The sequence below is a fragment of the Verruconis gallopava genome (assembly GCF_000836295.1).
Source record: "Verruconis gallopava strain CBS 43764 unplaced genomic scaffold supercont1.34, whole genome shotgun sequence".
Classification (NCBI taxonomy): Eukaryota; Fungi; Ascomycota; class Dothideomycetes; order Venturiales; family Sympoventuriaceae; genus Verruconis; species Verruconis gallopava.
This window is the reverse complement of record NW_015622170.1, coordinates 142,927-168,910: the sequence shown is the minus strand read 5'-3', so window position 1 is coordinate 168,910 and position 25,984 is coordinate 142,927. Positions and strand designations below refer to the sequence as shown.

At 53.0% G+C, this 25,984-nt stretch overlaps 11 protein-coding genes across 12 annotated transcripts; 4 read left to right on the top strand and 7 right to left on the bottom strand.

Moving 5' to 3' along the window:
- Positions 1 to 75: 75 nt before the first annotated feature.
- Positions 76 to 2,511, top strand: PV09_07937 (uncharacterized protein). Its single transcript, XM_016361771.1, has one exon. The coding sequence runs from the start codon at positions 137 to 139 to the stop codon at positions 1,874 to 1,876; it is 1,740 nt and encodes a 579-aa protein (XP_016210453.1). The 5' UTR covers positions 76 to 136; the 3' UTR covers positions 1,877 to 2,511.
- Positions 1,436 to 3,170, bottom strand: PV09_07936 (uncharacterized protein). Its single transcript, XM_016361770.1, has 2 exons — positions 2,493 to 3,170; positions 1,436 to 2,439 (listed from the first exon to the last, which is right to left on the bottom strand). The coding sequence occupies exons 1-2, from the start codon at positions 2,853 to 2,855 to the stop codon at positions 2,065 to 2,067; spliced, it is 738 nt and encodes a 245-aa protein (XP_016210452.1). The 5' UTR covers positions 2,856 to 3,170; the 3' UTR covers positions 1,436 to 2,064.
- A 287-nt stretch (positions 3,171 to 3,457) lies between these two features.
- On the bottom strand, positions 3,458 to 4,090 carry PV09_07935 (uncharacterized protein; the record flags this gene model as incomplete). Its single annotated transcript, XM_016361769.1, has 2 exons — positions 3,458 to 3,732; positions 3,793 to 4,090. 2 exons carry the CDS (start codon positions 4,088 to 4,090, stop codon positions 3,458 to 3,460), a joined length of 573 nt encoding a protein of 190 aa, XP_016210451.1.
- Positions 4,091 to 4,313: 223 nt separating this feature from the next.
- Positions 4,314 to 6,803, bottom strand: PV09_07934 (uncharacterized protein). The gene has a single exon (XM_016361768.1). The coding sequence runs from the start codon at positions 5,786 to 5,788 to the stop codon at positions 5,366 to 5,368; it is 423 nt and encodes a 140-aa protein (XP_016210450.1). The 5' UTR covers positions 5,789 to 6,803; the 3' UTR covers positions 4,314 to 5,365.
- Positions 6,804 to 9,468: 2,665 nt separating this feature from the next.
- Positions 9,469 to 12,039, top strand: PV09_07933 (uncharacterized protein). Its single transcript, XM_016361767.1, has 2 exons — positions 9,469 to 10,824; positions 10,915 to 12,039. The coding sequence occupies exons 1-2, from the start codon at positions 9,714 to 9,716 to the stop codon at positions 10,962 to 10,964; spliced, it is 1,161 nt and encodes a 386-aa protein (XP_016210449.1). The 5' UTR covers positions 9,469 to 9,713; the 3' UTR covers positions 10,965 to 12,039.
- Positions 12,040 to 13,574: 1,535 nt separating this feature from the next.
- Positions 13,575 to 14,580, top strand: PV09_07932 (uncharacterized protein; the record flags this gene model as incomplete). Its single annotated transcript, XM_016361766.1, has 2 exons — positions 13,575 to 13,771; positions 13,916 to 14,580. The coding sequence occupies exons 1-2, from the start codon at positions 13,660 to 13,662 to the stop codon at positions 14,578 to 14,580; spliced, it is 777 nt and encodes a 258-aa protein (XP_016210448.1). The 5' UTR covers positions 13,575 to 13,659.
- A 25-nt stretch (positions 14,581 to 14,605) lies between these two features.
- Positions 14,606 to 15,927, bottom strand: PV09_07931 (histone). Its single transcript, XM_016361765.1, has 3 exons — positions 15,634 to 15,927; positions 15,183 to 15,320; positions 14,606 to 15,116 (listed from the first exon to the last, which is right to left on the bottom strand). Exons 1-3 carry the CDS (start codon positions 15,641 to 15,643, stop codon positions 14,953 to 14,955), a joined length of 312 nt encoding a protein of 103 aa, XP_016210447.1. The 5' UTR covers positions 15,644 to 15,927; the 3' UTR covers positions 14,606 to 14,952.
- Positions 15,928 to 16,830: 903 nt separating this feature from the next.
- PV09_07930 (uncharacterized protein) lies at positions 16,831 to 17,882 on the bottom strand. Its single transcript, XM_016361764.1, has 3 exons — positions 17,750 to 17,882; positions 17,494 to 17,679; positions 16,831 to 17,431 (listed from the first exon to the last, which is right to left on the bottom strand). Exons 1-3 carry the CDS (start codon positions 17,841 to 17,843, stop codon positions 16,875 to 16,877), a joined length of 837 nt encoding a protein of 278 aa, XP_016210446.1. The 5' UTR covers positions 17,844 to 17,882; the 3' UTR covers positions 16,831 to 16,874.
- Positions 17,883 to 18,619: 737 nt separating this feature from the next.
- PV09_07929 (uncharacterized protein) lies at positions 18,620 to 20,533 on the bottom strand (the record flags this gene model as incomplete). The annotated part of the gene is made up of 3 exons (XM_016361763.1): positions 18,620 to 19,366; positions 19,418 to 20,309; positions 20,387 to 20,533. 3 exons carry the CDS (start codon positions 20,531 to 20,533, stop codon positions 18,798 to 18,800), a joined length of 1,608 nt encoding a protein of 535 aa, XP_016210445.1. The 3' UTR covers positions 18,620 to 18,797.
- A 1,233-nt stretch (positions 20,534 to 21,766) lies between these two features.
- On the top strand, positions 21,767 to 24,023 carry PV09_07928 (the record flags this gene model as incomplete). Of its 2 annotated transcripts, XM_016361761.1 has the most annotated exons (8): positions 21,767 to 21,877; positions 21,944 to 22,043; positions 22,097 to 22,535; positions 22,583 to 22,961; positions 23,011 to 23,141; positions 23,191 to 23,524; positions 23,575 to 23,680; positions 23,737 to 24,023. In XM_016361761.1, the coding sequence occupies 8 exons, from the start codon at positions 21,767 to 21,769 to the stop codon at positions 23,808 to 23,810; spliced, it is 1,674 nt and encodes a 557-aa protein (XP_016210443.1). In that variant the 3' UTR covers positions 23,811 to 24,023. The 2 variants fall into 2 exon arrangements, with proteins under 2 accessions (XP_016210443.1, XP_016210444.1); XM_016361762.1 differs by having other exon boundaries at positions 23,011 to 23,524.
- PV09_07927 (uncharacterized protein) lies at positions 23,957 to 25,573 on the bottom strand (the record flags this gene model as incomplete). The annotated part of the gene is made up of 5 exons (XM_016361760.1): positions 25,415 to 25,573; positions 24,910 to 25,358; positions 24,443 to 24,858; positions 24,274 to 24,383; positions 23,957 to 24,221 (listed from the first exon to the last, which is right to left on the bottom strand). Exons 1-5 carry the CDS (start codon positions 25,498 to 25,500, stop codon positions 23,957 to 23,959), a joined length of 1,326 nt encoding a protein of 441 aa, XP_016210442.1. The 5' UTR covers positions 25,501 to 25,573.
- Positions 25,574 to 25,984: the final 411 nt, after the last annotated feature.

Genomic DNA, 25,984 nt, shown 5'->3' with positions numbered 1-25,984 from the left:
ATTGGCCAAGAGATGCGATTGGATAATCAACTCATTGCCCGCTTTGGGTATTTTGTTTATGTACCCTTGTTATCGGGTTCTCGACATACACCACGAAAATTGGTCCGGGCCTGGAGGCATGTAATGATTGCTAAAGATGCATAAGAATGTATATGGCAGGAAAGCGAAGCAATCCGCTTTCACCGTCTCCAGCATCTTCGTGGAAGCTAGCCCCAGGAAGCCAGGCGCAGAGGAGCAAAGACAATGCGACCGCATCGAAGATGACGTTCTCCGAGCATCCCACACACTGCAAAATTTGAGCGTCCAGGAGGAAAGAGAAGGAAGGATCCTCGCAAGAAAACCCACGAGGACGCCGCTGGGTACTAGAGACGGCAATTCAGGACCAACGAGTCGAAATGGCGGCCAAGACGAGCCGTCTACGGGCGCAAAGGTCAAAGGCTCTCGTCGAACAGTTCAAGAGAGGGTTTCAAAATCTTTGACAAAGCAAAGCGAGGATACCGCCCAGGAAGAAAGAGCATCTCGAGCTTCGCCCATCCATGAGCTGTGCAACTTGTACGTAAAGCCGCTGGTCGCGCTCACCAACGAGCAGACGGCTCCTCTCGCCTTTGATGCTTGGTCCGAAGATCTGGCGAAACACTTCAAAGTATCGAAAATCGCAGAGGCTTCGTACAGCGAAGTATACCGATTGTCGTTGCTCAACAAGCATCCAGATCTGACTTCGGCAGACGAGTCGGTACTTAAATTGATCGCGATCAAGCCGCCTCAGCACGCGACGGACAAAAAGAAAAGCAAAGCGCAGCAGAAACGGGAGGAAGATATGAGCTCAGTCGAAGACGTTGCGTCGGAAGTGCGGTTGCTCAAACGAATGACGGAGATACCCGGCTTCACCAACTATCGCGCCCTTCACGTCTTGCAAGGACGACCTTCGAAGGCATTCACGCAAGCGTGGAAGGAATGGAACAAAGGACGGCCGAAGGGCCACAAAAGCGAGTTCCCTGACCCGAGCCGCAAAGCTAGCTACGAAGAGAGCCAGCTTTGGGCGGTGGTGGAGATGCAAGATGCTGGCACGGATGTTGAACGTCTGATCGAGGACGAAGCCAAACAAGGCCAAGGGGCCGAGAAAGGCGGCGTCTGCATCAACAGCATATGGGCAGCCTGGGACATTTTCTGGCAAACCGTGCTAGCGGTTGCAAAGGGCGAGAGTGAAGCCAGATTCGAACATCGCGACCTGCACCTGGGCAACATCTGCGTGAGGCGGAGAAACGGGGAAGATGTGGTTGGGCTGTCGGCCGATGCGCCGAAACGAAAGCTGCGATTCACAAATTTGGAGGCCACGATCATCGACTATACGCTCTCGCGAGCAGACATGGCACCGCCAGGGCAGAGCGCGCCTCGAAGCCGGTCTTTGCGATCGTCGTCTTCGAGAGCATCCTTGAGTTCGTCGACAAATTCGTCGATCGACGCTGGCGTCGCGTATAACCCACTGCAGAAACAGCCCAAAATATTCGAAGGCGATGCGGACGTAGATTACCAGTACGAGATCTACAGGTATATGCGGTCCATTGTCAGTTCTGGCGCGCTTGAGGACAGCGAGCCATGGTCGACGTTCCAGCCCCGGACAAATCTGCTGTGGCTACACTTTGTGCTGTTCAAATTATGCGAAACGCTGCAGTGGCCCTCCCAGACAATGAAAAAGTCGAAAGACAAACTGTACAAGAGGGCCCTTGAGCTCGAAGATATCCTTGTTCAGGTTGATCAGTTGCTCGACGCAGAGAGATTGCTGGGCGACAAAGAGCGCGTTTTGAACTCGGCGGCAGAGCTTGTTGCTATTGCACTGGAGCAGGCGTGGCTGTGTCATGACGATGTATATTACTAGACATAGAGTGCATTGGAATCTTGGACATGAGGTTGCCATGTTCGTAAACATCCTTACCCGCGTCCACACAAAGAACCAAGATGCTGTCAAGTTCATGAGAGCAAGGCGCAGAGGCTCAAGGCCTGCAATTCGGACTTAAACTTCAAACCGCTTCCGGGCAGCACGATGAACGAGCCATTCAGTTTCACTCATGCTGCCGCGCCATTGATCCTGATGGTTTGTCCACTCAGCCACTTCGTACCATCGCTTGCGAGCATGGCAACAAAGTCAGCAATGTCATTTGGATCACCGATCTTGCCGAACGGGTTGAGACTTTTGATGTGGTTGAGCACGGCCTCGGGCTTGTCCTTGAGAAAAAGGTCGGTCGCCGTCGGTCCGGGCGCGAAGGCGTTTACCGTTATGCCTTTGCTGGCGAGGTCTTTGGCGAGAACGCGCACGGTTTGCTCGATTGCGCCTTTGGAAGCCATGTACGGAAGGTAGCCCGGAGTAAAGTTGGTGGCTGCCGTCAGTGTCGTGGAGACGAACAGGATTTTGGATCCTGCACGCATGTGCGGAACGGCTTTCTGACGACCGGTCAGTGATTTCCTTATGTCGTCCCAAAGACTGTGCAAGGTACCTGAGCGAGGAAGATGGGCCCCTTCGTGTTTACGTCCATCACTCGCTGGTAGCTCTCCTCTGTCAAGTGCTCCAAATCGATCATGGGCATCGTTCCCGCGTTGGGAATCAAGACGTCGATCTGTTTAAATTTCTCAACCGTAGCTTTCACAAGCCTTTCGAGGTCCGAAACTTTTGACGCATCGCCTTGAACGGCCAATACCTTGTCTGCTCCTAGCTCCTGGACGAGCTTCTCTGCCGCTGCGGAGTCAGCGCTGTAGCTGACGACCACAGCGGCACCCTCTTTGACAAACTTGGCGGCGATGGCTGCGCCAATGCCCTTCGTGCCGCCGGTTATGAGCGCAACCTTTCCTGCGAGAGACATGTTTCGTGGTGTGAGCAGATATGTTACACTGTGTCCGAGTGTGCAAGCGTGGTCTTAAGGGAAACGAGAAAAAGCTACGCACGTAATTCTTTGAAAACGTTCCAAAGCCTTCGCTGTCTGTTCTGTTCATTTAAAGCGTTCTGCCTCGTGTTTGAACCGGAATTTATCAGTTCGTTGAACTTATGTCCTGGACGGACATTACACATCGTACAACGTCACCATAATTCGCGCGTGCGGAAGCAGCCCGCTGGCATTGAATCGCATCAGCGAAGGAGATCGAAGAGCCTCTCTCAAGTGAGCAGCTTTGCCTCCCCGGGCTTTTTTGTCATCAGAGCCTTGGAGCGGACGAGGTCGGTCCCTCCGTCGGCATTTTGCCAGTCTTAACCCCGAATCCGAAGTTCGGCAGGCAGTTCGAATGTACGCCTCGACACGCCACATGACTTCGAGGAATCATACGCATGTCGATTGGATTGACTACGGTAAGAAGAGATAGGATAGCGTGTAAGATATCATACTCAAAAAGAAAAAAAAAAAGGAAAAAGCGATAGCGACCCTTGTTCAGGTACCCGACGCATTTGGATGCTGTTGACAGCACCTTGATCTTACGCCAGCTGCCACTCGACCCAATCCACGACTGTGACGCCTTCATGCTTGAGTTGGTTCTCAACATCCCTCTCAATCTCAAGCGCTGTCCTAGTCTTTGTGTCGTACGTCGAATGCGCGCCGGAAAGCAAGGTGACGTTGAACCCAGCCCGTCGTGCTCCCCTGCATGTCTCGAGCACGCAAAACTCGCTTTGAATGCCAAAGGCTACGATATTCTTGACTCCCTTGGTCCTCAGCTCTGCGGCAAGTCCGGGGTTCGACTCAAACGTGTCACCTGACCATGCATTATCAATCACAGATGAAATGGCTCATGATGAAGACGGTCATGTCGTACTTGTGGTTTTGGAGACAAGTTGCTCGCAAGCGTTCGTTGCCGACGGAGGGAATACCAACTCCCACGGCTTGGTTCCTTTGTTCAAGAGACCCTTGTCCGGACTTTCCTCGTGTTGAACAAAGGCGAGCGTGATCGATGGGATCTTGTCCTTTTCCACGGCGTCTCTGATGACACTCCGACTGTTTTTGAGGAGTGTCGCTGCTGCGTCGCGGATCCGTTGTGCGTCGGGGATTTCGGTGTCGGCGCAGCCCGCCAGATCATTCTGAATGTCAATCACAAAAAGCGCCGTCTCTGTCATTCTGGCGGATCGTTTCTAACTTAGCAAACGAGACGCTGACGGATCGGTAGGTTCGAAGTCGGCAAAGAGAACGTTGCAACGCCTCGTATTCTCCCCACCCAGTCTACGTCAAAATGCTTTGCGCAACGTGTTGATCCCGGCTTGCTCTCCCCAAGGTACTTTCTAGGAGCCTACAATCGCGTTGGGGGAATGGAGCGTGCTTCATGGTGGACGTATCGACCCATGAGATTTTCTTCTTCGCTTATTTATTTGTTTATTTTCAAACGGAAACTCAATTTAGTAAAAATTAGTACTCATTGCATTACACAGAGAGCAAAAAGAAAGGAAACGGGCGCTGCTCCAGGAATTCGCTCGCCAACTGCCTCGGGGCAGTGTATGTCGTTCCGCGTATTTTACCAGCTTCTTGGCCAAGCTTTTCCTTTCTGCTGACACTCTGCGGGCGATCCAGCATGATAGTACAAGTACTGCTGCTGTGAGCTTCCATGACGGTGGCCTGCAGCGCTAGAACGGCTGGGGAGGACAACTATTCGCTGATAAGGTCATGGGGTTTGGTGGTGCGGCCCCAGCCTCTTCTGCGTATACTATACCGAGACTTGTGCTTATACGCGTATTGTGTCCTCATCTTGCTAGGATCAGCTCCCAACCGGCTTGGCCGTTCCAGGCCATTGGACGTTGGTTCAGTTCTGCAGCCTCGCAATTCGCGCCCACCGCACTAGCTAGAACGCCTAGCAGGCTGAGCCTGAACTATCACGATGTATATGTACAACGTATACATATATATATGTTTGTGTGAGTATGTGTATATGAAAGACTCGATGCAAAATATTGGATCAACTTCATCCCAATAACGTCTTCTCGTCAAGGTCTCGCTTCAACACCATTCAACACCCTCACCTTTTAACGTTTCGGTCGAAAGTCTTCTTCATTGCAACAATCCTTATTGCTGTCCTGCCCTCCCTCCTCTCTCAAGAAGGACACCCGTAGACTCAAAAAAAGAACATCCATCATCAACATCGTCATGAGCTACCCAGCTAAAAATGCGGACTCTCTCATGGATGCCTACAGCAAGGAAAAAGAAATTGAGGCCGCAGTGCCTTCAAGTCCGATCCCCGCCGACTACGACATCACCCAAGTGCAAGCGTACGACTTAAAGCGGACAAAAGCAGACCTGATTTACAAGGGAGCCTACGATCTTCGCATCCACGGCACAGAAAGGACCGTATGGAGCGTCCAGATCCACATGAACTCGCTCGAGGTCTTTCGTGCAGACGGCCTTCAAATCGGTACAGCGATGTTGAAGTGCTGGTCCGGCAATGTACCGGTTGCGATGCACGACACGAGCTTGGTACCAGAGTTCACCATGACGGGCAAGGGAAATGGCTTCAAAGGCTTCATGGGCGAGCGCAAGAGCTTCGAGGTGCGCGGCGTGAGACTGACCTGGCAACGCGCCGCCAAAGTGAAGTCCAAATTTGAACTGGTCGATGAGTCCGGCCTTGCAATCGCCTGGATCGGCGCGACGAGCTGGAAGGGCCGTTTCCAGCTGCGTATCCTGAAGGCAGGTATGGACCCGGAGATCGTGGAGACGTGCGTGGTGACGGCGTTGGCCGTAGCCGAGCAGGAAAAGCGATTAGTGTGGGCCGTATCGACAAGTTCTGGCGTGGCCACAGTCGCCGTGACATCTGGTGCTGTCTGAGCCATTCAGAGTGGTCCTATCTCTTCTTCGCCATCTGTATTTCTCCGCGTTTCATTTTGTTGATAGATCCTGCACCAGACTGTCTTGCAGAGCATTGATTTTGGTTAGTAACTGCCAATGTTTTAGAACGACAAAGAATAAACTTTTAAGAGGCCCAATTCAAACACGGTTGGGCACTTTTCCTTTCGCCTCACGGGGTTTTAGGGTTGAAATGCACAGTGCCTCTGTGATGATAAGGCGTCGGTCTTAACTTAATGTGGTTGCTATGGTGTCAGTTCACGACAGCTAAGATCTAGTTTCGCCATGCAATGTCATGCCATGCTGATCGGAGACAAGACTGTCTCGATCAGATTGACGCTACCCATGTAGGGGAATGACGGGATGTTGCCGGACATGTCCAAAAGTTTCATCACTTGTTCATCCCCTTTGCACCATCTAATCCATGCATGTCATGGGCGATTGGAGCGTTGTCAGGATTCGTCTCGCGGGCGAGAATGGGTATCATGAACCGTCAATGGCCTCGATCATCTCAGGTCCTTCTTCGTCAAGGACGGACAAACGACTTCTCACGAGTGAAGCCGAGCGTAGGCTTCTCTATGTCATTTGATGCGAGGCCATTTGTACAGGCCGCTTGCAGCAAGATCAGGACCGGAAAAGCGCCAACAGCAACTGTGAAGCTGGGCTTTCGTAGGCGACAAATGTCCAGCCGGCTCGTCCTTTCGTAGGGTCCTTGAATCGACTAGCGAGTTTGTCTTGCCAAGCCGAAGACCATGGCTCAACCTGGTTACGCATGCGAATCGGTTCGAGTATGGGCAACGCTTGGCAGAACGAGAGTCAGCACCCTCTCATCTCGGAGGGATTAAGGATTGTGGGGTCAAGAGATTGGGGCAAGCGTAGCCTCCGCTATCGCAGGCCGGAGGAAAAGGTGGTGGTGATCAACAAGCACTTTATGCCTCGCTCGCAGGGTGCGCACGATGAAAGCGATCCAGCTACCGGCTCGGCGGGAAACATGCGCTCGGCAGCCGGGCAGCCAGATAAACGCGCAAAGGTAGTGCGAAACACGGAAAGACGCTTTGCCTTGGGTGGTGGGCGGTGAAGTTGTGCTGTCCGCTGTCCGGCATTGGCTGCGGGAAGGCGGGCAATAATGAAATGGATCGAAAACGTTTGGATGCTGACAAGATGAACACGTTGCCCTCCAGCGGCGCGACCGTGTTTCGCCGACTCCACCATCGGTGTTGCAGAGGCCGGTTGCGCGTACAGGGCACATCAAACACGGTGACGTAGGACCGGTCTTCGCAAGGACGCGCGTGGGCTGCAACGGGCGGAGCAGCATCGAGGACTGGCCCCGAGGCCAGCAAGTACGTGCGGAGCAGCATACGGGCGCGGCGACTGCTGTAAGACAGAGTCGCTCGTAATCTATTTTTTCCTCTCCGCCGGCCTTCCTTCAAACCAGTGCTCGTGACAGACTGAAGCCGGGTCAGCCAAGCCCTGCAGCCTGAGCTAAATCGGGGCCGCGTGTGTGTGTCTCTCCTATCGAGGCGGAGAGAGCAACAGACGAGAGCTCCGCGCAGGGAGCATGCGCAGATCTGCCGCTGCGACAAGGGCAGCCCAGTTGCCCATCCATCAGGCTTTGGCTTTGCGTGGCGCGCATCGAGGCTGCCAGCGAGGCCTAAAACAAGCCCAAAAATTCGAAACCGAGATTCCCTCCCGTTCCCTTCTCGACGAACTTGCCCATGACCCGCTGAACGGAGCGCGACGGCAGCGGGCTCAACCTCGACTCCTTTCGCAACGGAACCTGGCTTCGGCGCGAACAGCGAGCGTCTTGCCTGGGCCCTCGGTGTGTTTGCCTTCTTCACCGGCATCTTCGTCGTGGAAATGCACCGTCTCCTTTGCCATCGCCCACCTTTGGCTTGCGGAGTGGAGAAGCGCCCTTGTGCGATTTGCCGTGATGACACGTGCATAGATACAGCCCTTGGTCTGGGGAGAGACGAACCAGTCCGTCCTTTGATCGCGAGGTGGGCTCTTGCAGGGGCATCGTGGACGAATGCAGTGTCACGGAGTACAGAGCAAGTATTGCACGTCGATGCACGTCCGCTGGGGTGGGAAAGGTGAGTGGTGGGGGAAAGCTTAGATGAGTGAGGCTACGCGCAACTGTCAACGCCGTGGCCCGGCTTCTATCCGGACTTTCCAGACCGCCATGTATGCGGGCCCCGTTCTACTGCTGGCTGCATCGCCGATGTTTATTTATGTCGGCTTCTGATGGGTGCGAGGGAGAAGGCAAGGCCGTCAGCATGTGCTGCAACCCAATTTCAAGCTTATGCCTAGTGACGGGAGTTCAGCCAGAGAGTGCGGTGCAGAGACAGGCAAAGCCGGAGCCACGCCATGGATGACGACGATGAGTATGATGGCGGAGTCGTAAGGGACTGTGCTCGCACAGCAGGCATTCGGCACGGGCTGGAGGAATAACAGAGCACAGTGGCAGGCAGATGGCAAAGTCGAAGAGTGGAGAGGCGGGAAAAAGGCATGGATGGGGGTGATGACGAGGACGACAGCATTTCCGGGGGGGCGTTTGTTGGTTGTTTTTCCTTGTGCGCGGAGCAGCAGCAGCAGCAGCAGCAGCAGGAATAGAGTAAGTAGTACTGCCGGCCCGCAAGCAGGGCTTTTGTCCCACGCGTGGACACATTCCATACACGCAAAACCAAACGTTTCGGCGATGAGCTGGGGCATGAGAAAGCTCCGCGACGTCCCCGTTCAGCTCAGGTGCGAAAAGTTTGGGAGCGTGTTGTGGAGATTGAGATACAACGGCCAACGGGGAACCTTCTCCAGGACACACAGTGAATGACGCGGATGAAGTCGTTCAGAGCTGGGCCGGACACGACGAGCACGAAGTCATCGCATTGTTCTGGTGGCCAGCAGCTGTGCAGCGTTCCCCATTCAGACCGTTCAGGTTACGCAGTCCGTGACGAAATTGCAGCGACGACGCCGAGTGGGCCGCGTGCTGAGGCAGGCCAGAGTCGGGCGTGGCGCTGGGCCCAAAAGAGAGTTTTATTCTAAAATCAGCGTCGACCATGCACCGCCCAACCTTCTTCCACAGTTCTGCGATGGTGCCATGGCGGCCATGGGGCCCATGGGATGGCCGTCTAGCGTGCGCCTTTGCCGCTTCGCCAGCTTTGCTAGCGTGTTGTGAGAGGCTCCAGCCGGATGCTGAACACGCACACAGCATCGGGCACTGCCCACAGCACTGGTGCTTGTAGCGCGACCGTGGTTGGTCCTTCGCCTGCAATCAAAATCCCTCCCTCCCGTTCGCCGCGCCCGTTCTGCTCGAGAAACTTATCTTCGTCTTGTCCGCCGAGAAACGTCGCCTTTCTCTGCAACACGCTCACCTTCGTCGAGAGCACGATCCCCTGTGCTGCCCATTCTCTCTCTGCTCGTTCCCTTGTCTACATCAAACACCACCCGCCTGGCCTTTAGACCAAGACCATCTTGCTCTGCCGGGCTGGAAGTCGGCGTCCTAGCCTGGAACAGCGAGCCACCAGCACGGTGTACGCGGGTCAATGCCAAGTCTGCGCCATAGTCCGCCCAAGCCTTCCCTAGTATACGCTGGCCTTACACATTAACAACACCACGCAATCCGCACCCCCTAACCGCAATCCTCTGTTCAAGGGGCTTTTTTTTTCTGTCGAGCTTTTTTTTTTTTTTGTTTGACTCTCTCTGTTTGCCAGTCTGTCTTCTTTCGCGGCAGTCGCCTTGACCACTGCGTCAAACCGTGCTTTTCACGGGCCCTCTCCCTCTTATCAGTCCCTCCCTCCCTCCACGCCCGCTCCGTTCTCATCCACGATCGCTCCTCAGTGGCCGCGAACGTCCGCCGTCCGTCCGCCGTCTTCAGCCTGAAGTGTACAGCGCCGTGCCCAGCGCGCGCCCTCACACGAGATGCTCACTTTCAAGCGAGCCGTCGTTCTCGCGGCCGTCGCGCTGAGCCTCCTTTTCCTCATGCGAAGCTTCCATCGCGAGGAGGAGCCCAACGCGGACCTGCTCCTTCCACATCCAGTGCGCATGAACACGCACCTGGAAGACAGCTTCCCTCGGGAGAAGCCTGCCGAGGCCGATGCCGCCGCGTCCAAGGAAAGCGCGATTCTGCAGGATTCACCGCCGCCTCCGCCTCGGAAGCCGAAGCCCGCACAGATCCCGCTTGAGGACCTGCGCAGCCGCCCGCTACGGCAGCAGCTCGAGTATCTCTTTCCCTATGACCCGACGTCCAAATTCCCAGCCTACATCTGGCAGACGTGGAAGACCAGCCCGACCTCGCAGGACTTCGACCAGGCCTTCCGTGAACCGGAGGCGAGCTGGACCCAGCTTCACCCTACCTTCGTCCATGAGGTCATCACCGACAACGTTGCCGTCCATCTTCTGCGCCATCTGTACGCCTCCGTTCCAGAGGTGCTGGACGCGTACCAGGCTCTGCCGCTCGCCGTTCAAAAGGCCGACTTCTTCAGGTATCTGATCCTGTTGGCTCGAGGAGGAATCTACTCGGATATCGACACGGCCGCTCTCAAGCCGGCCATGGACTGGGTGCCCTCCGAGGTGCCCCGGTCGTCCTATGGCATGGTCATTGGCATCGAGGCTGACCCGGATCGCCCGGACTGGTCGGACTGGTACTCGCGCCGCATACAGTTCTGCCAGTGGACCATACAGTCTAAGCCCGGCCATCCGATCCTAACCGACATCGTCGCCAACATCACCCAGGAAACGCTCTTGCGTAAGCGCGAGGGTCGCCTCTCCGACCGTCACGAAGACATTGTTGAGTTCACGGGCCCCGCCCTGTGGACCGATACAATCTTCCGCTTCTTTAACGACCCTGACTACTTCGACATGTCCACCAGCAAGGGCAATATCACCTGGGAGCATTTTACGGGCATGACCTCAGCCAAAAAGGTTGGCGATGTTGTCGTCCTCCCCATCACGAGCTTCTCGCCGGGCATCAAGACCATGGGAGCCGGCGAGGACGACGATCCCATGGCTTTTGTGAAGCATGGCTTCGAAGGTATGTGCCATTCATTTCTCCTTCAAACCGCAAATATCTCTCTGCGTCCTTTCGATACCTTTGGTTTATTTTGCTAATCAATCTGTGCAGGCACCTGGAAACCTGAGCATCTCCGTCACATTGGAGAAACCGATGGTTGACGGCGTGTTTTTTCTCCCGCCACGATAATGATTTCTTTTGATTTTCATAAAAATCCTTGTCTTAAACGGCATTGAGGGATTCATAAAATTTTCCGAAGAATGCGTTTCACATCCTCAAACGCACTGCGGACTTTCATCTCGGAACTGTGCGAAACCACACGGAACGCACGACACACTGAGCAGCAAAATTCGCGAGCTGAATCACGGGGATACCCTAACGGCCGAATATCTTTTCGTCACGAAACGTGGGACCCATATCTGAATTTTTGACGCACACTGCGACGTTCTCATCTTTGAATCTCCCTAGAGGACGGGCGTGAACACATCTGTGACAACGTCCTATCTTGACACATCTAGATTTAATTTGCTGACATTTTTCTGGTGATTGGGCAAGCATAGAGGAACATGGCGTTATGATCGGTGACTTCATTTGTTGCGGTTGTATGGCGCCCAGGTGAAATCATCTCAAAACTTGAGGTCGCACGTGTTTGTCGGGTCTACATCTTATGATGGAGAATGCGATGTCCGAGCCAAAAAAAAAAAATATTGGCTGAAGCTGGCAATGCTTGCATTTTCTGAAAGAGTGTTTGCCTGCGATCGCCGTCGCGACTTCATCCGCTTTCCTGTTCTCATTTTTTTTTTCTTGACTGTTTACAACTGGGAGGCATTAAACGTTCAAGTGCTGAACTGCGTCCGGGTTTTTCAATCCTGTATACTTGTGAGACTCATCATTTGATGGAATGGAGCATTGGGACACCAAAATTGCTTTGTTATCTCTGCCAGCGCATCATCGGCCCTGGCTTTGGGATTTTGATTGCATATCCTTTATTTTCCAGCCACCGCTTTCGTTCACACAAAGTAGAATCTCACACGGACGGAACGGCATAGGCTTCACTCTATCTACTGTATCTTTGAGTATCCGTACAACAAGCTCAAGTTCGTTCGATTTTTTCATTTTTTTTATCAACCTCGGACTGGGCTACGTTTAGGAGGGAAAGAAATGTTGTACATATCCGCATCCAATTTTATTCCTTCGAGAATAAACGGCCTGGTAGAGGATATGCAACTTCTGGTTCCAATGCGTCCCGCTTTTGTTTTCACCATTCCCTACTGAGAATGCGCTTTCTGCGCTCCTTTTGTCTTCATGTTGGTTCCTCTTCGCCGTCGCGATGCTTATGCTTGAAGTAGCACGGCTTTCTATGGTTCCCTCAACGATGTGCTTGCACGTGCGGAGCCTTCTCTTCCACCGTCTAAGTTAATGAATATCATTCTGCTTTTCCATCCTATCTTTCATCTGAAACCCCCCTGCGTCTCCCCTTCGCGCCAGGCCAAGGAGACCCAGCATGAATGAGAGGACGAATGTGTACCACTGTTTCTCTTCTGTGTGATCTGTCCAAAGACGACTACTTTCTCTCACACACAAGCGATTCGTACGTCAGCAACGCGACACGTCGCCCGTTGCTCGCCTGCTGCATTTTGCCTCCACGATAAGCTCACGTGCTTTTCACCTGGGGCGTCTTCGGATCACACCCATCAACCGGTGGCTTCTGATGACGCAGGACGATTCCGATCGTCAATGGGGGTTGGTCCTGTCGCGGCGATCCAAAGGCATGGCCTGTGGGAGTGACGGGCTGCCTGCCGATCATGATTTAGGCTTGGCGATGGTGGCTCCCGCACGCGAAGGCTGTTCCTGGGTTCTTGCGTGGGATTGTTCTCGCTAACAAAAAGGCTGGGAAGCGACGACGAGCGGCCGTCATGACGTGCGGCAATCATCCTTCGCTTGCGGGCCAAAAGGGCCGCCGGTTACAAGAGGCTATTCGTTTCTCTGTGACGCCGTGGGTTCGGTAAGGGACTGAGCGTGTGCAACCGCTTATGCTACCTTTGGGTCTGTGGAGCTTCAGAAGCTATCACAGTGATAGCTGGCTGTTTGAAAAGGCCCTCCACACCGACAATTGGGCGGTCCAAGGAACCATGCGTGAATGCGGCCAGGCGTAGACCAGGTAAGGAACCCGACGTGCAACCGTGGTAGACGAAGAACTGGACCACGAGACCGCCTTGTTCTTCAGCGTGAACTTTGTGAGGGCGGTGCGGAATCGCGTCGTCTTCGATAAAGCAGTACGTTCTTTTATCCGCTTCGGATGGCCGATCTATCTGGTGTTGACCATTCTGCCAACCGCCGAGTCGCCGTACAGAGGCGTAATCTTAAGTAGAAAAATACGATGACGAGAGGAGATACTTAAAAAGGCACGTCAAACGATCAGGCTGCAGACGAGGAATGGTCATGAAGCAAGGCAAAATATATTGCTCATGGCAGTCCGCACACGGCTTCAACTAGGGAAGTTCCAAATCACGGTCATGCCCGCTCGACGCCGTGCATTCAGCGATCGCGATCTGCGAAATTTGCCAGGAGCCCTGTGCAAGAGACATACACACAACCATACAAGTATAAATGTCACCGGAATGCCCTGAAATCTACAGCATGTCGACGGCCAAGAAAGCCGAGTGACGCCCGGCGATGCGAAGTCCGTGGAAAGCATGGAAGCCGAAAGGTCGCCCCACCACACAGTCGCACGCTTGATAAAGTCATGGCCAGGCACTGGATGCAAACTTCAGATGGCGAGCGTGTAGGAGAGCAAAAGGGCCGACTCTCCATTGCCTTGGAAGAAGATCGTGCCCACTTGCAGAGGCTTTCGGCATGAGTACCCCAGCCAAGCAGGTTACAGCCGCGAGGCCGTACGCGTGGCCGCACGACCTGTCGCTCGGAAAGGCCACCACGGCTTTGGTCGTGATCGATATGCAACGAGACTGTACCAGACCCCCTTTCCTTCCCTTCCTCCTCCCCTTCCAACACAACCACCACCACCACCCCCGCATCCTCCTCTTCTTCGTTCTCGCAGGGCTCACCCAACGTTCCGGTCTTCGCTGACGTTTGCCCCGCGGGCTTGACCCAGTCTGCGCCCCGGACGGATACTTCGCCGCGCTGGGCTACGACGTCGCGCCCATCCGCGCCGTGATCCCGAGGCTGCGTGCGCTGCTGTGCGCGTGGCGCCGCGCGGGTTGGCGCGTGTATCACACGCGCGAGGGCCACCGGCCCGACCTGTCGACGCTGCCGCAGCGCGAGGCGTTCCGGAGCCGGGTCGGCGGCGCGGAGATCGGGGCGGAGGGCCCGCTGGGACGCTTTCTTGTCAGAGGCGAGCCTGGTCACGACATCGTCTCCGAGCTGTATCCCGTCGCAGGCGAGGCGGTCATAGACAAGCCGATGCGGAGCGCGTTCAGTTGGACGGACTTTGACCTGTTGCTGAGGAACGCCGGCGTGAGGAATCTGGTGGTGAGTTCGCTCTTTGCCCCGAGGGTTGGGCGGCTGCCTAGGCACGGTTTAAGGCAGCAGAGGCTAACAAGCAGGCATATCTGTGGGGTCACAACGGATGTGTGCGTGCTGAGTACGGTAAAGGATGCCGTCGAGCGTGGCTATGATGTGTTGCTACTCGAGGACGGGTGCGCGGCCGCGAGAGGAGATATAAATGACGCAGTCATGCACAGCGTGCAGCTGGAAGGGGGTATAGCAGGCTGCGTGGCCAAAATCGATGACGTGCTTCAAGTGTTAGCACAAGCCTAGAAGAGTTCAACAACAGAAACGATGATTTGTCAAAGATAAATTGCTTCAATTGTGATTTGCCTTGCTACTCTAGCCCCATGGCAAACTGTGCTGAACTACCGGTGGTAGAAGACAACAAAACCCAAAAACGCCAATGTGACACCTGTTGTCTTCGTAGAATTACCTATGCTCAATGCCAACCTCAGTTTCCTCGAGAATCGTCGTCACGACGACGGGGACTGAAAATGACTACAAACATATAGACGAATACATCGTGACTATCCTGCACTGCAATCGCAGCACCATCCCTCCGGAAAGTTTTAGTTCTGTCCTGGCTTGAGGATGGGGAACACGGCTGCTAGCAAGTGGAGGGAAAGCGTTACGCGACAGCGCTTAACCACCGAAGCCGTACAGGGTGCGACCCTGGCGCTTCAGGGCGTAGACAACGTCCAGGGAGGTGACAGTCTTGCGCTTCGCATGCTCAGTATAGGTGACAGCGTCACGGATAACCGACTCGAGGAAGGACTTGAGAACACCGCGTGTCTCTTCATAGATCACTGTTGGTATTGAGGGTCAGCGACGACGTTCATACAAGCAAGAGCTAAGGAGGAAGCCCGACGTACTGGCAGAGATACGCTTGACACCGCCACGGCGAGCGAGACGACGGATGGCAGGCTTGGTGATGCCCTGGATGTTGTCGCGCAAGATCTTGCGGTGGCGTTTAGCACCACCCTTGCCGAGGCCTTTACCGCCTTTGCCGCCTGAGAAGGAAAAAATGTTAGCAGAGTACAGCAACAGGGAAATCCGACAAATGGTCTCTTGACGGAACTTGGAAGAGGGCTTTGTGCAAGATTTCTTTTTTTTTTTGTCGCAGCAGGAGTGACTGCAGGCACAACGCGGGTGCGTATGCGGGTGGCAAGGCTGATTGGAACCCCGACGATACGCGTCGCAAAACAACCCGGCCGGAGTCACGACACCTGTAGACGCAACACAACAAAAAGGGGCGACGGTGACAACCACATGCGACAAACTGACAAACGCTGTATTGCAGCGTGGAATAAAGGGAGTACTTACGTCCAGACATTTTGTATTGGATGGAGAAGGGTGAAAGTGATGGCTGACGCGGGGAAAAGTAGCGTGAAATACGCGATGAAATGGAGCTTGCAGTGGAAAATGGGCAGAAGCGGAAGAAAAAAGTGGTTGAAGAGTTGCAGGTTTGGAGGGCGCGGGCGAGACTCTTATTTCGAGCGGGCGAGGACGGCGGGCAGGCAGGGAGGAATGAACAGGCAGCGCAGCGCAGCGGCCGTTTGGAACGAGTGGGCGAAAGCGACAGAAAAAGCCGCTAGCGTGAATCAAAGGCAAGACGGGAAAACAACAGCAGTCGACTTTCGACCTGCTGGAAAGCAGCAACTTCGAATGCTGATTGTGCACAGCCGCGCTAAACCCGATCGGGCCATCCTTTATTTCGGGCATCTTGTGCCACAGTCACGTGCTTCGCCTTGCGCCAGCCAAACACGGTTAGAACGATCCGCGCCCGCAAACCAGTGCGGAGGAGCGAGTCACTTGTACGGACGGCAACAGCCATTTGTGCCTTGTTTTTGCCTGGGGCATTCCCGTTGCAGAGCATCCGCCGTCGCGTCGTCGCTTCCCCTTCGCGAGGCGGCAGCAGAGCCACGTGAGTCATGCGCGCGACTTGGTCATGTGCGCTTTCGACAGTACGTCAACACAAAGGCTAGGAAGGCGCGAAGTGCGGGCGGTTGCGACCCTCGCGTTCGAATGCTCCTCGACTCTTTCCTGGTTGTGATTTCAGTCCAGCCGGCTGCACCTCCAGTTCCCACCGTCGCCTGAACATGATCGAGCACCCGGCATCTTGTTACGTGCAGTTGAGGTTCATCCTGACAACCCGCCTCGGACTCGACATCCTCGTGTTCATCTCTCTTGCGTTTTATCTGCCGTCGCCTCGACTTCATTTCGTCACTTGCGTTACTCCTGCCGTTACTCCCGATTGGACAACACCTGCTCGAAGAATTTGTATCGGCAGTCCCATTGTCGCGAGCCGAATGCGGGCGGGCTGAGGACACCGTTACGAACAAAGACAAACATCGGTCGTGACGTCTCTGCGTTTACACGAGCCTACTGTGTCGAAGTACGAGCGGACTCTCACAATTCTTTCGCTACATTGCCAAAGCATGCTAAACGTGCCACTGAAGCCTCGATAGGTCAATCATCACACAAAATTTCTGTCTTTGATTCATTGGGAAGCGAGCTTGCCTTGCTTTAACCTACAGTGCGCGTTCACGTATGAAGGCTGCTCGTCATTTTGGGGGGCCAAAAGGTGGGAACTCTGCAAGTGCCTTTTCCAATACTTCATTCAATTTCTTTTCAGCTGCCGCAAATTCAGGGTCCTCAGCCATTTTCTTCTCGTAGCTCTCGTTTGTCGACAGCGCCGGATATGGCGTGTCAACGCCTCGCTTGACAGCCGGACGAGCCCAGATTCGCTGCTGCCATCTATGCACGTTTGGCCACCTCTCAAGGGGGCCCCAGCCCACGAAGCAGCTGTTGTTCACGTACGGAAAACAGCCTATGTCAGCGTAAGAGAACTTGCCCCTGCCAGTACCAACAAGATAGTCTCGTCCTTCTAGGGCCTTGTCGAGGACATCCAAGACTTTCAGGCCCTCACGGTGAAACAGTTGCAGCGGAAAACTGTGTTTCTCGGGGAAAAACCTGAAGAAGCGGATGCTGTTTCCGCCAGTAGGCGACATGTCACCCTGCATGAAGTGGATCCATTGCTCTGCTTTCGCAACCTCTGCTGGCTCCGTAAACGAGAATTTGTGTTCTGGATCGTGTTCTCGGACAAGATACTGCAGAATAGCTGTGACAAGCTCGTGAGCACGTATGTCGGGCCTCGGCCACCGAGAAGAGAATGCTACATACCGCCGCTCTCACATACACTAACACCCCCGTTGTCGTGATCAACAATGACTGGGATCTTGCCGCTGGGATTCAGGGCGAGGTACCAAGGCTGTTTCTGAACGCCCTTTGGTAACGCAATGGCCTGGACTGAATAGTCCTTTCCGTACGCTTCCTTAAGCTCTTCTAGCAAGATTGATGCCTTGAAGCCTGCAGTTTGCTTAGTGAACTGAATCGAAATGATGCTTGAGTATGGCGAAATTATATGCACTGTTCATACCGTTGGGAGTTCCCCAGGTCAGCAACTCAATCCCTTTGTCAGCCTTGAGCCCAGTTGACAGAGGCAGCTGCACGGCGAGTGGATGGTGAGCCATTCGTGTGGAATGAGACGTAACAGTAGATCTATAGTTGCTTGACTGAAGAATTGTTGAAAAGCTTTCCACTCTGAAATCCACGCACAGTTGTGTCGAGGTATTTATTTCTGTTCGCAACATCGAGGAATGGGTCGCATTCACAATTAGCAGATGTGGCCAAGGCCTGAGGACAACTTGCCTGCCAATCACAGGGTGCAAACCTCGGATCCGAATTACCAGAGCTTCTGGCTGCCTGAAACGATCGGCTTGCTAGAACTACAGATATGCGAGGAACCCGGGAGACGCCTTCGCAAACTTCAGCCTCGCCGGCACGATAACGAGGAGGCTTGACTGTATTTGTAATCTGAATGAGCCTTCCTGGGCGGTCTATGGCTGGACTGGAGCCTTCTTATTAATGACTAACGTCTCTTCACGACTGCTTGTTTCTCACACCGCTTCAGAATGGCTACTGTAGTACTTCGTCAAAAACCCTTGTCTGCAGTGCTGGGATTAGGGAACAGCCGCGCCTAGGATGTGAAATTCAGAGCCTCGACTGTACCCCATCATTTCCTGTAAACACTACTCTGTCAAAGTACCGACTCACCCAGCCACATTACAATCCGGCAAGTTGGCAGCTTATGCGAAGCGCTCCCCCCCTGCCCTACCGACTTTGCCTGGTCCTCCAGGGCGGTCGTAGCTTGTTCTTAACAAGGGTAGATAAAAGCACATAATACGACAGGCCAAGACGTGAGATACATCACAGAGACATTTTTTTTCTGAGCGTACAATGTGTGTGACTGGCGTCGAGGCTGACAATGAGCTTCTTAGAACTGAGTTACCTGCATTCTTCTAAGGCCTGGAGCTTGAGAACAGCATATATCAATGAGAACCAAGAATAACAGCATCAATCCTAGGACAAACAGCGTGTTGATATGATCGTTTATTCATCCTTATCAAATTGCCAAAACTTGGTCTCTACACTTTCGTGTCAGGCGTGTCATCAGCTCGAATTTTTGCGTTGTCAAGTCTCGCAGCGACCTTGTTCGTCAAGAGCTTTTCGGTGTTGGGCGACAGCAAGCCCAACATTACACCTATCACAGAGAACGCGATTGTGGTCAGCCAGACAACTTGGTACGATTGCGTCAGACCCATGAGATTGGCTTTGATCGCAACCCTTTGAATGGATGGTGTCAGTCCTGGAACTGCCTTCCATGCCGCCGAAGAACCTGTGGAGAGCGCCGAGAGAAGAGGCTTGATACTTGACTTTGGTAATCCAGCACTAGTGACCGCCGGAATGACGTGTGCCGGTACGTACTGTGCCTTTTTGTTCGCAAGAACGACGCTGTAGACTACCTGGCAAATGGCTGCCACCAAAGTTCGAACAGAAGTCGCGGCACCTCCTGCTGCTCCAATCTCACGTTGGTCCTTGAGTGAGAGCAAGGCGTTCGTAAGTGATATGTCAGCTAGGTATCCAATAAGGAAACTTGCGAAGAAAAAGAGGCAGCATGTCAACGCCATGTGGTCCGGAGATTTGATGGCCAAGCCTGTTGAACGTGGTCAAGCAATGCAACGATGAAAGGAGAGGGGGGGCTTACACGCCAGAAGAGCCCCACCGGCTCCAGCGGTAAAAGTAGCTTGGAGCTTTTGATGCCCGAGTGGTTTCGCCAATATGCCGCCAACTACACCACCGAGGATGATACCAGCTCCACCAAGGCAGGCGAGGTATGCTCCCTTCATTACGCTACCGTTGGCGTAGAAGGCAGTGACAAGAGGAGGCCATATGATTGCGCCTGCGTAATACACGCCCGCGGAAATGCCAGACAGCGTGCTTGAGACGACCCAATACCTGTTTTTGAACAGATTGAGCGGAACAAGAGCCTCCTTCAGCGGCGCGAGACACTCCCATAAGACGAAGACGATGAGGGACACACCGCCAATCGTAATGAAGGATATCACCTCTGGTGATCTCCAGGGATACTTTCCTCCGCCCCAACTCATTCCCAACAAGAAGAACACAACTCCGACGGCGTACAGAAAAGTCCCAGCATAGTCAAATTGCTTGATAAATGTTATTCTCTTCTCTCGCATGCCGTGCTTCTGATGGAACGTCGGTGGATGGTAGAAAAAGAAGTAACAAAGCATAGAGGCAGTGTTTACTGCCGTGAGCAGGTAGAAAACAGACCGCCATGTTCCCGCGGATCGAGTAATGGATGCTGAAATTGCCGGGGCGAAGATGCTTCCTGGAATCTGGAACACATTCAGGATGGCCACGTTGGCATATCGGTACTTTGCTGGCATGAGTTCCGCTAGGGCATAGTAGCACGAAAGCTGGGTAGAAGCAGCAAGAGCTTTGATCATGGCACCACCGATCAGCATGTCCACGTTGACAGCCAAAGCAGAGATGAGAGTCCCAGCCATGGCCATGAACGCGCCGCAGATGAAGAACCAGCGGCGGCCAAACAGATCGCCGAGCCTTCCGATGATTGTCTGTCAAGTGGCGGTTAGAAAGGTCATTGCGTGCGCCATTAGGAAGCCGGCAAGTCGCTTTTTTGGATGCAACTTACCATGCCCACAGTCAACCCGACTGGATGTACAAGGGCCACCCACTGGACATTAGGATCGGGTCCTAGGTCGGCGTTGATGGTGGAGAGCAAAGGCGCAGCGTAGGCAAAACCTGCATTGCCGGCCCAATACCCCAAACCTATGGCCATGAGAGAGCCAAGAAAGGAAGGGCTAAAGTAATAGCCCTTCGGCATGGTTTCGAGGGAAGCTTGAAAGCCGGCCTCATCGGTCGTGATTCTTCCATCGTCCTTCTCATCGATATTGGGGTCGACAGGCGCAAACTCTGTCATGGTCACATCGTCCTTTTGCGTATTGTTGCTGTTGTTGTTCATGGCTAGGTTGGACTCCAGCTTCTCAGAGGTGTGGTATAAATATTGTTCGGCTCCCAACGTCTTGCGATGTTTTGTGGTGCAGAAACAGTGCAATGATATACATATCTGCCAGTGATGTCGACTTCTCACGCTGGAATATCAAAGTGCATGCTCTCGTGAGCTTTCGCAGGCTAAAAGCCCGCCACCAAGTCTGGGAAAGCCTAGGTTCAGCGTTTGCAGCTGATCGCGAACCATTTTCCGGTCCGCTTGTCACTTTGACAACCCCAATCATCGCCCTCAGGACACAGGTCGAGGGTTCGAAACCGAGCTAACAGAACTTCGCTACGTGACTGTGCAGGCTCTTAGGGCGAAAGCACTTCTGGGGTCTGCAGCCTTGTGCGGAGTCGTCGATGACATTGCGTGTGGGGATGCTCGGATCTCATCTGGCTGCACAGCACTAGGCGATTTCGAGCTTTCGTTTTTGAAGCCAAGTCCAGAGGAGAGCCAAAAGAACATCCGTTCGACTCGTTACACCAATCACGGAAGTGACCTTATGCATTGTCACGCAGTGTGTCCATGGGTTTTCTGCCCATTGATCTGGACATTTTCATTTTCAAACCACCTCCGTGTACGTGGCCCTGTGTCTTGTCATCGCGATGATCAATAGTTCTACGCTCAATTTTTGTTCAACCTTGTCATAGAACATTCAAAGACATATCGTCCAGAGAACTAGTGCTGATCATGGTTTCCGAAACGGATCGATTATCATGCCTGCGGATTGCCACGCGCAAGCACGGCCGTGGGCAGTGGTATGAACCAAAACATGCCGCTCGGAAATCAACTAGTACTACGGAGGTGCAGATGTGCTGCTGAATAGTCGAGCCCCCGCAGACTACTGATCAGCATCGTGAAATATCGTCGTGTCGACCCGTTGTACAGCAGCCAAATTTTCTCGCCCGTTAGCTTAGCGTTTTAACATTGTCCCCTCGAATATTTCTACGCATAAAAATCTGGGACCAAAGCGTTGCAAATATCTGAAATTTGTAGACATACACCGACGTTGATCCAAAGATGCTAGAATATGATAAGCTGTTGTCGGCCAAGGGCAAACATACTCGGCTCCAGGTCGACGAGATAGATGAAGCAACCCCATTGATTGGAGAAAACTTTGAAGGCTACCGAGTGCGCACTCTTCTTTGTCCATTCCCAATCTCCTTCATAGCATTTGTCGAGACTAACTGTTTACAGAGCTGCGGGAATGGACAGGTCGAACCGGAAGAGTCTGCTGCGGAGACGACGGACAGCCCGCAATCAGGGCTAGTGGGCATGATTGTGGTTTTACTTGTCGGTACGCAGGCATCAAGCGAGCGAAGCCAAACGATATCTGAAAGTCATGCACAGGTGTTTTTGTCTCGCAAGCAGACGGCTCGCTAGTCCTCGCAGCCTACAGTAAGGTATCTTCCGAATTTGGTGACTTCGAAAACGGCTCGTGGCTCTTTTCGGCGTACGTTCTCGCCATGTGCGTAACGCAGCCTCTCTACGGCAAGCTGTCAGACATATACGGACGCAAGACCTGCTTGCAGATATCATACATGCTCTTTGCTCTGGGAACGGCGTGCACTGGCCTCGGTCAGAGCATGCGGCAAGTCATTGCTGCAAGGGCAGTTCAAGGAGCCGGTGGCGCTGGCATGGTCTGCATGGTCTCCATTCTCCTCACAGACCTTGTGCCTTTGAACGAGGTTGCGCTCTATCGAAGTTACGTCAATATCGCACAGACCGTCGGACGCAGCTGTGGAGGTGCTGTTGGAGGATATATTGTGGAAACTCTTGGGTGGCGCTGGTAAGCAACACGAGCCAACCTGATGGATCAAATGATGACGTGCAAAGGGCATTCTTGTGCCAGTGTCCGGTGACTTTCATAGCCATAGGCCTCGTAGCTTGGAAACTTCCCGTCTCATCGAAGTCTGGTGGGACGACTGAAGCGGCCGAATCCAAACTTAAGCGCATTGACTGGGTTGGTGCTGTAACTCTCAGTTTGACCATCCTGAGTGCGCTTATTATCGTCGATATGGGGGGCCAGAAATACCCATTTTCTCATCCGATCATCATCAGCGCGATGGTAACTTTTGCAGTTGCTGGCGTTATATTCCTTGTAACGGAGGATCGTTACGCAAAGGAACCAATATTTCCACTGCATTTACTATCACGATACGTCGTTGTCACCTCGTACGCGGTGCTCTTCTTGCAAAATTTTGCACAAACTGCGGTGGGTGATTTGCTCCATGTTTGCTAGTTGTTGCTTACCTCTCGTCCAGTTGATGATGATCATCCCGATTTATTTCCAAGTCACCAAGAAGGCTTCAACCGCTGTTGCAGGCACATATCTCATTCCCGCAGTATTCGGAAATACCATTGGTGGCCTCCTTACAGGATTCTTCATCAAGAGGCGAGTTTCCAAGCGTCCTTACACACTTCTTTTCACTAAAAGGTCCTAGAACGGGTAGATACAAGCTTCCAACTGTTGTTGGAGCTCTTGCATCCGGAATCGCTTTTACATCTCTCTTGATCGTTTGGAGAGGTAACACCACTGTCGCACAATCTCTTCTGATATTTCCTGGGGGATTCGCCACTGGAGTAGCACATTCTGCTGTCTTCATCGGCTTAACGTCAGGAGTAAATCCAGAAGAGGTAGCCATTGCAGGTTCTGGACTTTACTTGAGTGGAAATGTCGGCGCTGTAGCTGGTTCAACTGTGTCCAGCGTAGTCTACCAATGGACACTACAGCGTGGTCTATGGAAAGCTGTTCAAGGATTGCCACACGCTCGAGAGGTACTGTGGAATACCAAATTCGTAGTAAAACAGGTGCTAACATTTCCGAGATTGTACGGAAAGCGATGTCTGACCTGAATTATATTCAAAGGGTCGATGATCTTATGAGGCAGAGATTAGTTCCTGCGTTTGTTCGCGCTGTGCACAACGTGTTTTGTGAGTATCGCATTCCCACGTTTACGACGGCCGCGGCTTACCATATCGCTTGTTAGTCGTTGGTCTGATCTGTGCAGCCATAAGTTTCTGCATTGCCATCATCACACGAGAGCGACGGTTGAAGAATTGAAAAAGCCTGGAATTGAGAAGACTTTCCAGAATCGGAATTACCATGTGAATTCACAAGATAAAGGAGGCAGATACATTTTGTAACATGTTCAAACATGGTGTTTGCTACCATCGAGGCATTGAGTTCATCTATTTTTCCTATTCTGCTTACCAGGTAGACCTCTCTTTGGTAACAAAGGGTTCGAGAAAAGGAAATACTTCAGTTACATTGGATGACCATGAATAGTTTTTAATGTCGCGGATGTGTTTTTCAAAAAGTGGGCTCAATCTGAGCTCGTTTCCAGCCACGCTCAGAAAAATATCCTCCTCTCTATACCACCAGTTCACAGAATGTGTTGCTCCTGTCACGGAGCGAAACAACTCAAACTGTGACCAGTCCATCTCATTTATGAGAACGTCTCTTGCTCCGGGCCTGCAAAGATCAGCCAAAGGTTACGAATTGGGTTTTCTTGAAGCGCTCATACCAAGGCACGAGGTCGATCCAAATAGGGTGTGGAATGCTCAATTGAGCTTCTGTAGGTCGCAAAAACTGAGGCATCGATTCGTACGTTTGCTTCGATGGTAGAACTAGCCACTGTGTACCTTTAGCGCGCTTGCGTTATCAAAGTTGAGTGTTTAACAAAAAAGTCGTACCCTGACATAATTGCACATCAGATACATCAGAGCCACGCGCTCCGCCAGCCTTGGGCACTTCATCGTCATTTTGCCGTGATTCCCGATAGCACTTGAAACTGGTTTCTTCGCGTTTTTGGTCTCCGGGTTCAGCAAGGAGGCCACGCTCGGAAACGTGGGTTCCGACAGCTCTTCTATGTGCGAACTGTTCTGGACGTGCTGTCCGCATGACTTTGTTAAACCAAGCATGACAGCCTCGATTTTGGAGTCAGGAGGGGTATGAATTGGTAGCCGCCTCCATGTCGGCAGGCTCTGCGTCTCCACGGCAGGATCCTTATCAACAAGTTGGATGCTTTCATCCGGCACGGAGCCCAAGACTGGATTGGTGCAGTCCAGCAGGGTGAGCGAGAATGCGTTCGCTGGAGCGTATCCTGGATCTTTGGAACTGCATTAGAAGTGTGACATCTCTTGATGCTGCAGGTACGTACCTGTAGCTTCTTCGTGAAGCGCATTTGGCATCTCGAACCAGCTGTCAAGAGGTAAAGAGAACGAGAATCCCTCCATTTGCTGGGCAACTTCGACATTCTCGAGATCGACCTGGAACGGGTAGATGCTAGTTGGAGAACTGTGCTGACTCTGACCTTCAGCATCAGGTAAAGTCGTCACCGGCGTGATGCTGTACAGATCCTGATTGCTCACCATTGGAGTTCCGTCTTGAACCGCGTTGTTGGACGCCAGAGACGTGGTCTCTGGCGAAGGCTCGGGGTCTCCTTCGTGTACGGCATTTTGCAATGTCGACAAAGCACAGCGCACCGCTTCTTGGAGACTTGCATTTTGTTTCCGCAGCTGCTCGGCAGTTTCTTCCGCAACTCGCAGGCGCTCTTTCAAATCCTTGACCTCTGCCTCCAAGTCTTCAAGCTTTCCCTTTTTCCGCAGCCTGCACTCGTGAGCAATCGAGGTTCGGTTTTGTCATGTTCTTTCATCCACCCTTACCGGGACTGTCTTTGGTTTTCGCGGTCAAACGCGCGCTTTCGATACAATTGTACGGGGTCTAATGCCGCCACGGTTCTGTCTAACATGTCAAATCGACGCTTCTTCGATGTATTCGTGCTTGTGGATCCTGCACCATCAACTACTCTGCGATATTCAGAGTATTTTGTGAAGAGGACATTGTCCAGCCGTATTCCGGGGAACCTTTCCCGGACTCCGCTCTCCACGCGTCCTCATTCGAGCTGGCTAGAATTTACCCCACAATGAACCCCGGGATCCGCTATTTTATGTGGAGTACATCAGGTGTCAGCAAACTAGTTTTAAGTCTACGCGCTACGTGACATTGCATGATCCCCTAGCCTGCCTAGGCTAGCTTTGCTTAGATATTGTGGCCGTCACAGATCAGTTAGTCATTCGAGACCGAGTAATGAATGGCTCGCGGCAACGCTTCTGAAGTTGACAATGGCGCAAAGGGACTCTGGATAAGCTGGCGTATTGCTGAGCTTGGAGCTCCACCAACGGCGGCTTTCTTTAAAAGAATATGTGCTCCAGATTTTCCTTTGGTTCTTCTTT